The 11818-nt window shown below is 36.0% G+C and overlaps 2 protein-coding genes across 2 annotated transcripts; one reads left to right on the forward strand and one right to left on the reverse strand.

The window, feature by feature from the left end:
* The first annotated feature begins 2264 nt into the window (after window positions 1–2264).
* LOC7485905 (receptor-like protein kinase ANXUR1) lies at window positions 2265–5239 on the forward strand. The gene has a single exon (XM_002311347.4). It carries the CDS (start codon window positions 2491–2493, stop codon window positions 5053–5055), a length of 2565 nt encoding a protein of 854 aa, XP_002311383.4. The 5' UTR covers window positions 2265–2490; the 3' UTR covers window positions 5056–5239.
* Window positions 5240–5756: 517 nt separating this feature from the next.
* LOC18101476 (protein TAPETUM DETERMINANT 1) lies at window positions 5757–7006 on the reverse strand. Its single transcript, XM_024606916.2, has 3 exons — window positions 6757–7006; window positions 6569–6679; window positions 5757–6429 (listed from the first exon to the last, which is right to left on the reverse strand). Exons 1-3 carry the CDS (start codon window positions 6836–6838, stop codon window positions 6128–6130), a joined length of 495 nt encoding a protein of 164 aa, XP_024462684.2. The 5' UTR covers window positions 6839–7006; the 3' UTR covers window positions 5757–6127.
* Between the last annotated feature and the right edge of the window lie 4812 nt (window positions 7007–11818).

An 11818-nucleotide genomic window follows, 5' to 3' on the forward strand; every position in this document is an offset into this window, starting at 1 on the left:
CATGATTCAAAATAAGACTAGAATAAACAGAATTCAATCCCAGTTTCCACGCGAGAGTCAAGTGTCCCCATAACATCGTATGGAAATCCTAAAAATGACCACAACTAATCAGTTAAATTTATACGATCTTTTAGTTAATTAATTGCGATTTTTTAGTCAGGAAGTTAAGCTAAATTAGAAAAGGGAGCGTGTACCAGCTTTATGAAAGTGAAGATCTTCATCATCATTAAAACTGATCATAACCCAAGGCTTTCGAAGGTAAACAATCTCTCTTGCTGCTTCAATGCCTTCATTTACAGCATTCACCACTGACGCATCAACAGCACAATCACTGCAATCAACTGCAGAATCATTCATCACACAAATAATCAAGAACCCGCCTTGTAGACATCAACATTCAAAAACTTAAGTTTGCTAAACGATCCTTATACGTGACTTTTTTCGTTTACCTCCAGCTAGAGTGTAAACTAGAGAGAGATTCCTGATATCAACATCATCGTAGATAAAGGTAAAATAAGAAAATAAATCATTAAATTAACAATTAGAAATGTCTAGATTAACCATGAATTCACGAGAGTCTAGGGTTTAAGTGTGTTGAGATTACCTCCACAAAAAGAAGAAAAGATGTTAATGGTAATTGGTAACCACTAAGGCACTAACATATCATGTTACGTTGGAGTGGTTTTTTGTTGGGTTTGAAAATATATATACCCCACCTATTATAACTCTAAAAATACATATTTATTTAGATCAAGTCAGTCAATATCTATTAAATTTATATTAAATTATTATCAATTCGGATTCTCTTATTAGGTTTCTCACACTTCCAAAAATAATTGAATTAATCCTTTTAAATTGGGTTTTAAATATGTCATTCTCATGTAATGTACTTTTTCTAAAATGAAAAAATATTAAAGACTCTCTATAAGCATATTATAAATATATAATTTTATTTTGACTGACTTGTATAAAATAATATTTGACTTGTGTGACTGAGCCTTCAACTAAATATTGTTTTTATGATTCATTTTTCCTTAAATGAAAAAGGCTGAAAGATTTTCTAAATATATAATTATAGTAAACAAATTAATTATAAAGCAAAGTAAATAGAAATAATATTCTATGTATTTGAGTGTGTGGTAATAGTTGTTTTTCAAAGTGTTTTTTATTCTAAAATATATTAAAATAATGTTTTAAAAAAAAATTATTTTTGACACCAACACATCAAAATGATCTGAAAATATTAAAAATATATTAATTTAAAGTAAAATATAAAATAAAAAAAATATTTTTTTAAAAAAACACTTTTAACAAACAATGCTTTAACACGTTAGCAGCAGAAGCAACCACGATGTTGAGGTAATTTTGCGGCATTGATGGAGAAGCACAAGGACTGAAGGACATGAAAAAAAGGCACAGGGCCTGCGCGGTTGATAGGTTTACTACTATCCGTTAAATGTTTACCTTTTTTAAAAAAAAAAGAAAAAAAAAAGAATTTCGGGGTTAGTGAAAGATATTTTTATTGTCTGTGCTAGCCTCTTGGGCTTCTTTCGTTGCCCAGATAAACTGTTAGCCAGGCCTTATGTGTCTCTGAGAAAATTACCAGAGTCCATATTTTCGGTTTATCATATGTAATATACTATGTTATAGTAATATTTTTTATTTAATGACTGAAATTCTTAAAAAAAATTCACTCCCAGCGCGTACAAACTACAAAGTTGTACAGAATATGATAAAAAGGTGATGCCGTTTCACAATAAAAAATAACAAAAACGACATCTAATCACAAGATTATTTTGAAAGTTATTAATAGGTTATTTCAATCTAATAACTTATAATTTTCTTGATAATTTTATTAGTTTTTACAGTTTTTGAACTTTTTATATATTGTTTGTTTTGATGAATTGATATTAAAAATAAATTAAAATAAATAAAAAATATTAATTTAATATATTTTTAAATAAAAAATTATTTAAAAAATAACTGTTAATACAATACAAAACACACACTCTTGAATCCTAGTTAAAACTTTTAATTTCTCTTGCATCTCCAAGAAAGAAAGCACTAAAGAAAGTCATCTGTGCAAGGTCTTGCTATGCATAAGGTGAAGGGAGAATCCTAAAGAAACGCCCATGTTTTAAGGGAAATCAATGCAATAGGCAATTTATAGTTCTCTTTCTCCACTAGTCTCTAACTGCCACTCCTATCATAACGTCCATTCTCAAAAAGGAAAAAAAAAAGAATAAAAACAGAGGGGCAAAAAAAAAACCATGTTCTCTCTGCTTCTTCCCCTGTACATTCCAGGTGAACCTTCAAATTTAGTCCTCATAATCAAAACAAAACGCGTTTATATCAATGGAGTAATCATTATTTAACCCCAATTTTCCCACATCTTCATTCATTCTTGACTATTAGCAAACATTTTCTCTCATTTTTTCAGCTCCCCTGCTTTCGTGTCCTCTGTTTTTGTTATATATTTTATTCTTAGATATGAAATGCAATAGCCATATCCTGTTTTCTCTGATTGTCTTGTCTATCGGCTTAAACACAATTCCTGCTGTAAGCAAATACTCTAAATCAGGATCAGGTTCTTATGTCCTCGCTTGCGGTGCTTCTGGTTCTGGCACAGATAGTGATGGCAGGAATTGGCAGTCTGATGCAAATTACATCATTTCTTCAGGTAATTCAACAGCTGCAACAGCTCAAAACCAAGACCCTTCATTGCCATCCACAATTCCTTACATGACTGCAAGGATATTTTCATCTGAATCTACGTACAAGTTTTCTGTTCCTAAAAAGGGTCGCCTCTGGGTCAGACTCCATTTTTATCCATCTACTTATAGCTCTCTTGATCCTAACACCTCTTACTTCTCCGTTACTGCAAATACTTTCACCCTCCTGAACAATTTCAGTGCCTCCGTTACGGCACAGGCTCTCACGCAGGCCTTTATTGTCAGGGAATTCTCTCTGATACCAATTGATTCTGGCACTCTCAATCTCACCTTCACACCCTCCTCAAATTATGATAATGCATATGCTTTTGTTAATGGCATTGAAGTAATTCCAATGCCAGATATTTACCAGCCTGCAGCATTGGTTGGTTTCAGCGACCAAACCCTTGATGTTGGTAGCTCGACTTTGCAAACAATGTTTAGGTTAAATGTTGGTGGGCGTTTCATTCCTGCAATCAAGGACTCAGGCCTTACAAGAACATGGTATGATGATACACCATATTTGTTTGGCGCAGGCAGCGGCGTCACTTCTCAAGCTAACATTAGCATTCAATACCCTACAGATAATCTACCAAAGTCTATTGCACCTTTAGATGTTTATAGTACAGCAAGATCAATGGGGCCAGATTCGAAAGTGAATCAGAACTATAATCTAACATGGATATTTCAGGTTGATCCGAATTTTACTTATGCGTTTAGGTTCCATTTCTGCGAGTATCAGGAGACAAAGGTCAACCAGAGAGTGTTTGATATCTATGTTAATAACCAAACAGCACAAGAAGGTGCTGACGTGATAGGTTGGGCAGGATCTCAAGGAGTGCCAATCTATAAGGATTATGCTGTTTATGTTGGTGATCGGAGTGGTGATGATGATTTATGGGTGGCATTGCATCCTAGTGTATCGATGAAGCCAGAATACTATGATGCGATTCTTAATGGACTGGAGATTTTTAAGCTTAATGACTCCAGAGGGAATTTGGCTGGCCCGAATCCAGTGCCATCATTGATGATGCTTCAGGCAGAAGCAAAAAAGGGTTTTTCACCATCAGGATCCAGTTTTGTCCCAGTGATTGGTGGCATTCTTGGTGGGAGTGCTGGAATAGCAATAGCAGCTCTTATCTCCATTTTTGTATACAGGAAGATGAGCTGTGATCATGGAAATCAGTATGGAAGTAGTGCTAATTGGTTGCCACTCTACGGACATTCACACACATCGGCTAGCAGATCAACAATATCTGGTAAAAGCAATTGCAGTAGCCATCTTTCAACTCTTGCGCAAGGCCTGTGTCGCCATTTTTCATTGCCAGATATTAAACATGCTACCAAGAACTTTGATGAATCTCAAGTCATAGGAGTTGGAGGATTTGGGAAGGTTTACAAAGGCATTATTGACCAAGGGATAGCAGTTGCAATCAAAAGATCAAATCCTTCTTCAGAACAAGGAGTTCACGAGTTTCAGACCGAGATTGAGATGCTTTCTAAGCTGAGACACAAGCATTTAGTCTCTTTAATCGGGTTCTGTGAAGAAGATGGGGAAATGGTTCTAGTTTACGATTATATGGCAAATGGTACTCTAAGGGAGCATCTCTACAAGGGCAACAATCCAGCCTTGTCTTGGAAGCAAAGATTGGAGATATGTATTGGTGCTGCAAGAGGGCTCCACTATCTCCACACTGGTGCAAGGTACACAATCATTCACAGGGATGTAAAGACTACAAACATACTCTTGGATGAGAAGTGGGTGGCAAAGGTTTCCGATTTTGGCCTGTCAAAAACTGGACCTAATCTTAACCAAACACATGTCAGTACAGTAGTAAAGGGTAGCTTTGGGTACTTGGATCCTGAGTACTTCCGCCGGCAACAATTGACAGAAAAATCTGATGTCTACTCTTTCGGGGTAGTCCTTTTTGAAGTATTATGTGCCAGGCCGGCCCTTAATCCTAGCTTGCCTAAGGAGCAAGTTAGTCTAGCAGATTGGGCTCTACATTGCCAAAAGAAGGGAACCCTTTGGGATATTGTTGATCCATATATAAAGGGAGACATAAATCCTGAGTGCTATAACAAATTCGCTGAGACAGCAGAAAAATGTTTGGCTGATCATGGATACAATCGCCCTTCCATGGGTGATGTGCTGTGGAATCTTGAATATTCTCTACAATTGCAAGACAATCCTGCAGGTTCTGGATTAATTGCAGACAGCACAACAAATGACACCGATGCAAATCATAGAGAGATAGCTGGAACTGAGGAGACAGGACGTGAGGGAACTGATGAGCCATACACTAGAGAAATTTTTTCAACAGTAAATCCCAAAGGAAGATGAGGATTTTTTTTTTCTTTTTCTTAAAGTTTCTCCTTTTCTATTTAATTAGCCTAGTTAGGAGGAATGTATGGTTGTCATACTGTAGGATATTTGCAATCTATTATTGAAAACACTAGTCTGATCAAGTCTAGGGTGTTAATATTGCAGTTCGCCAGTAAATTGATTTTCATTTCTCTGTTGATTAGTTTAGAAGAGAAAGATTAGAGCATAAATCAATATCAACATTCTCCAGTCTACATCAAACACCATGTCAGAATTTACAGAGCTAACATAAAAATCACAGTTTACCACGTAAGAAAACCAAAAGCATTTCTTTACCTGTTTACTATTTGTTAACAAGACTATAAGATTGTAACATCTGCGCTTCAATTTGTATGCCACAGAGGCTGATTTCAAACCCCATTTGCTTGTAACAGTTCTCCTAACCACCACATTGATGTTACCAGAGACTTTCCCAATAAGGGTTCCCTTGGTTTCTTGCTGCTCTATTTTATTTTTTTCAATTTTTCTTTTCCAGCAATGAGCCTTGATGCTACCATGCAACCTCCTTTGTCAACTCTCTCTCTCTCTCTCTCAAACCTTCACAGGTTGGTGTTTAATTAAAGCAAAAGAAAAGAGGGACTGCAATGAGAGCACACGCTTCTGCCAAGAACGCACAAATTTTTTCAGACTCTACTGTGCATCAAGCAGCTATAGAAACATTAGCTTTTAGACTCGAAAAAGTCTAGTTTCAGAATGATGAAATATTAACGTCTCTGGAGATAATAAAATAATACTTTCACCTTCAAATATCAAAACAAAATATCTGTGAAAACTCAACGAACAACGGGCCGGTTTAAAGTTTCAAAAGGGGGAGCTTATGGTTCAGCATCTATGGATTGTAGGCTCTAGGCTGTGATGAGAAAGCTCAAAGCTGAGACTGTTGATATTTCATTTTCAACGATGCTAGGGAATGATGTTTTTTTTTCGACCAACAGGGACAGGGTGTTAGGGTTTTTCTTTACTGGGATTTAGTTGTACATGGTCCGATTCTCTCTTATCTCTCTATGATAAGACCTTGTTTTTAGGCAAGTCAGCAGAACTTGGCAGACTTGAATTGGAGTGCGTACATGAAGGAGTTTGAGTATGTGAATCTGACAGTCTGACTAGTCTTCAAAGCTTTCCCTCCATTTACCAAGCAATCATCATAAGAGAGCCTTTTGAAGGTTCTTGGGTTAACCATTCTTGCAGAGGCAAACCAGCCACAATGGAGATGGATATTTGAAGGAGCACAACCATAAACGCAAGTGTTGACAATCTGCACTATGTACTGTGGGATCCCAGAAGTAGTATCTCTACTTTGTGAGATGCTTATATCTCTGTTTGTGCAAGTACCTATTGTTGAAAATTTAAAGGACCAAGCAAGACAAGTACCATTTGAGACAAGAAGAAGTATAGACTTCCAGGGAAACTTGAAGTCTGGCTAGGACAAACAATAGAACATGTAGGAAGTTGTCAAGAGATTGAATTTTACCATGTACCGAAAGCTTTCTGTGGCTTGAGTATGACTGTTGTCTTATGGTGGTTAGTGTTGTTGATTGGTTATTACTTCCATCACATGATTGCAAAAACTTATCTGAACCACCTGCAACGTGTGTTAGAAATAAAATAAGTGCCTGAGAAAGGAAGACTTGGAGAGAAGGAACAGGAGTTCAATATCACCTGTTTTTATTCCAAGACTGCAACCTGTAATGATGAGCATCATCATCATCAAGTAGAGGAGGCAAATATGACAAGAGCTCATGATAAATTGAGATCAACTGCTAGATGGAAATTGCTCTCACAGTTTAGCAGTTTGGCTAGTAGCTAGATTCTCATGGACTTGCTTCTGTCAACCTTGACATCATTCAAATGGGGTTTATATTTGAGCTTTTGAGGGTTGGTCAGTGCTCCTTATGACATGCAAGTATGATGCATGACCGCATTGTGAACAAAGTACAGTTTAGGGTGTTAGAGACAGAGAGGGAGGGAGGGAGGGAGGGAGGAATGCTGCGAAGATTGAGGACCACCATTAATTTCATATTCCATTAACATTTTAGGTCCCCATCTCATTGTTTTATTGTTGCCAAGACAAAAGAAAGACGCCATACATTTAATGCAAAAGGCAGAACTAATATCCCATCTCTGTAGAGTATAGTCTGTATGTTCTGTCCCATTTCAGATAGCACTAAAAAATCAATATTACTTCTCTTCAGTCTAGAAAATTCTTATCAGTCTTTAATTTTCTAAGAATACTTCCCAGCAGACATTAAACCCTTGATTGAATACCTATGCTCCTCTTGCATTGAACTGAAAATTATGTGCCATGATATAATGGCATAACACATTTTATTTATCCAGTTTTGACAGAGACGCTCAATTTTCCTCCGCATCACAATCACTGTGGTTGTTCCTACATTTTACTTCAATTTCATGGGTAGGGAAAGGTAAGACTATGAACTGCGTCAAACCAAGGACTTTTTTGGTATGAATTTTGATATTGACTTGGATGAAAATAAAGAAATTAAAATCAAAAAACAAGAAAGACAGAGAAAAGGGATTTATTTTACAGTTTTATTATCTATTTTTATTATTTTTTTAATAGTCTACCTTCAAAACATCAACTGCAACCTCTTAATCTCCTAATCACATCTTAAATCGACCCTTATATATATATATATATATATATATATATATATATATATATATATATATATTAGAATATGGATTGGGATCTTCATCTTCGTCAAGAATTTCAAAATATAAAAGGACATAAAAGTGGGTACGTGTTGTTACATCACATCCCATTCTTCTACATGCTTTCTACTGCTGCTCGTATCTTTTTGATGTGTCCAATAGAGAGTGAATCAGTTTCCTGGTCAAAAAGCAAATCCCCCCATCCTGTTACAGGGCATCAACTTGTAGTACTTGTCCTTAATCTGTTTTCCCAATAGTCAAAATCTTTCTAGGCGAGTCTTTTCCTCGAAATAGTAGTTGTAGTTGTAGGACCTCAGTGTGTGAATATTTAACTCATCTTATTTGCTTAAAAGCTCTTGAATTTCAATACTGAAATCACCAAATCTTTTCTACTCTTTCTCTGAGCAATTTCTGTGTCTGAACCCCTGATAGGACTGCACCGGGAGAGATCGGACAAAAGTTCATGGCTTACTGTGTACAGAGGGAGTCATTGGCAGGTCCTTTCTGGGTTCAATTAGAACTTGCCCAAAACAACGTTCAGAAGAATGATACTTTTCCGTTTTTACCCGTGCTGCTTCTATCGTACGTCTTTTACCAAATTCATACAATGAGGTGCCTCCAAAACTCAGTTCTTGGATACTGTCACGTGCTTCTAATAATTTATCATTACATGTTAGATTAATTAACGGTGTGTTTATCATAAATCAAATTACTCTTCACAGCTCCGTTCACATTCACATGAGATTTTATGTGGATCAAAACAAGCTATTTGATTCGTTGATGTAACAAGTTCTGTTTCTATCATCGGATTCTACAGTAGATTCCTACTGTAAGATTGGTTTGATCACTTGAATTGGGTCTTCAAAACAACTATAGTATCCATTGATAATCTTTCCATTAATAGAGACAAAAACGCGTTTTTCACTTCATTTTTTAAAAAAAAAAAACTCAACATGTAGCCGTCTTGAAATTTTCTTTGTATGTGTATGGTGTAATCTTTAAGAGCCCTCAGATCTTGAATTTAATTTTCTGCTACCTGGAGACCTGAGATGTTATCATGAAGCAGATATGGAAAATTCAGGAAAGGATTAGAGCACCTTATCATAAGCATACACCGTAGAGGTGGCGGTTTCTGGCGGACTAGAAATCACAGATATTGGAATCCATACGTGATATGTTGTGAGACTCTATAATTTTATTGCTAAAGAATTAACAAATAAGTCCTGTACGTAAACCATGATGGGCCCCCATTCACTGTTCTATGTTCTATTTAGAGCATTTTCTTCAATGGCTTTGGAAAAACAGAAGGCACTGCCTTTTTCAAATACAGGTTCACTGCAGATTCTCAAACATTTTCTAGTATTTCGGATGGCATGCATGCTTCCAGGATGATGAAATTGTTGATGTAATAAAACTAAATCGTTTTTGACAGGATACTGCAACATCTCGCCAACCAATTTGAATAGGATATCTAATAAATGCGGTGGAGTCATGCCTCGTGACGTTTGAAAGAACCATGCATCCGGTCAATGAGTCGTCGATCTAAAGACAACGCTTTTCGTTGAAAACCAAAGACACTGTAGAATCACCTTGTGTATAGTTGCATAATTGGCCTGAACTTCGAGGCCAAAATGGAAGCACCGATTTTATTACTTTGTCAAAATAGAGCAACCTATAATCTGTCAGCCATGTCATATCATGAGTTTTATGCAGCAACGGCCCATGTGGACGAGATTTATGAGTGGCAGTCACCTTAGTAGATGAATTACAAGAAAGATGAATCTAGTTATCCAATCCACACACATAAAAAAAAAAAAGCATCTGTTGACAGTTTCTTTTCGAGCCAAAATGAATGAAAAGTTTCTTTTTATGAATAACGAAGTGGTTGGACTAAATGCACAGGCAGAAAACCGTCAGGTGCATATGCATGGTTACCTATCAAAGTCACGTGGATATGTCATAGGCTTACAGATAGCTGGCTTGTATAGGCCTGGCTAGGTCAGGTCAGGCTTTATATGCGATCTGTCTATGTTGAACCAGAGCCACCCCTGATCATCTCTTTTCCCTATACAATGCCGATGGCTTGACGTCAATCCTCCCTGTGAATTGCAACGAATTGCTTATATGAGCTTTAGGAGAGGAAGAAGAAGAAGGGTGGGTAATAAATTAAGGAGCTAATTTTAGTTTCTGATAATATTTAGTTTTTTGTGCCATTGACTGAATGATTTTTTTGAATTTTATCAAGGTGCGTGGCTTGCAAGATTATGCAGTCATGCTTTGCAATAATTGATAGATTACTCATAAACACAAAAACCAAGAGAGAGAAAAACCTCCAACAATTCATCAGCGTAAAAACAAAGAAGTTTTACAAAAATCACCTAAAAATGCTATAAAAAAACATCCAAGCCCCCTTATGCTTGTGTAGTTGTGGAATCTTGACATTGCACTTGGAAGGCCAGTACTGAGCAGCTCCAGGTTGCAGGCTATCTAGCTTGGGACATAAATAACAGTTCTGTCTGTACTATGATATACACATGATATAACCATGATCACTCTGTACAGAAGAACACACAACAGTGACTTGTATGAGATGACAATATTATTGTCTACTCGCCAAATACGTACCATATCTGACTAGACCAAAACACGCCCTCAAAGTCAGCTACTTCTCTATTATTATTATTTATTTATTTGCCAAAAATTCAAGGGCCATGCATCAAATGGGGTTTCTATTTTTCGTTTTCTTTTTATTTTTCCTGGAATGGAGAAAGATTAAAAAGCGAATTGAATAACATGGCTGGTCTCATATTCCACAGTACTAGTACAAGTGGCAATGACTTGAATTATGAAATGAGAAGAATATTGAATTTAGGTATTATCTTTAAATATTTTTGAAAATAATTTTTGTGAATCAAATGAACGGATTAATTCTCGTAGATCAAAGATAAAAGTGATATGAATCAATGACTTATTATAAGGTACCGACCTATATTATGTATGTGTATGTTTACTTGTGAGGCGGGGGGTGCAGTACCTCAGCTTGGGACCTGGATTTGACTGCGGCACGGAGGCAAGAGGTTTATCAATTTTTGAGTATATTGGGCTTGACAGGTTCCTTCCTGTGGTCTCCGAATGATTTTTACCATTTTGTGGGCACGATCCTGTCTTAAAAATGTTATTGAAAATATAATATTTTATTTTTAGAAAATATTATTTGTTTAGAAATATATTAAAATAATTTTTAATAATAATATACCAAAATAATTTAAACCCATAAAAATAATCAAATTTATATATATATAAAAACATAATTTCATATGGATCCAGGAGATCGAGTCCTCGACAGGTGTTTGCTTTTCTTGAGTTGTGATTTGTGAACTCTGGGGCACTTCTCTTCCCCGATATTTTTTTTTTCACGACAAGACCGCCTGATTTATTTATGGGCCAAACTTGAGGGTCTAGAACTGACAATTACTTCTTAAAGGACTTCAGGCCGAACGCTTAGCGAGTCTTGTACTGTCAAGTCGATGAGTTTACATGGAAACAGGCGTCGATCGTAGAAATGCAACGATAAGTCAGGGATAAGGTTATGCTTGGTAGAAGAAAAAACACATGAAAATATATTAACTTGATGTTTTTATATAGAAATATATTTAAAAAAACACATTATATTGGATCATCAGACATAATTTTCACATTTAATTCTCATCCCATTGTTTCTTCAACCGTGCTAGAGGTAACTTAAAGCTAAAACTCATTTTAGTAGCTGGGTAGCATGGCAGAATATCAAGTCGGATCATGATTTCTATGCACCCGGCTTGGTATATCCACAGCCATCACATAACCGATCAGATTAGGTGAAGGGTTTTTTTTACCCATCAGGCACCAACCGAGTATTCTGTCTGACATGTTTTTTTTTTTAATTTTTGAAAAAGCATCTCTTTAAATTGTTTTATCACCTGGCAATATCACTTCATAGTAAAATCGTGCAAGATATTGATTTATTTGTCCAATAATCTTATTTTTTCTGTATTACATTTAAAAACTA

The sequence above is a fragment of the Populus trichocarpa genome, chromosome 8 (assembly GCF_000002775.5).
Source record: "Populus trichocarpa isolate Nisqually-1 chromosome 8, P.trichocarpa_v4.1, whole genome shotgun sequence".
In the NCBI taxonomy this organism is placed as follows: domain Eukaryota; kingdom Viridiplantae; phylum Streptophyta; class Magnoliopsida; order Malpighiales; family Salicaceae; genus Populus; species Populus trichocarpa.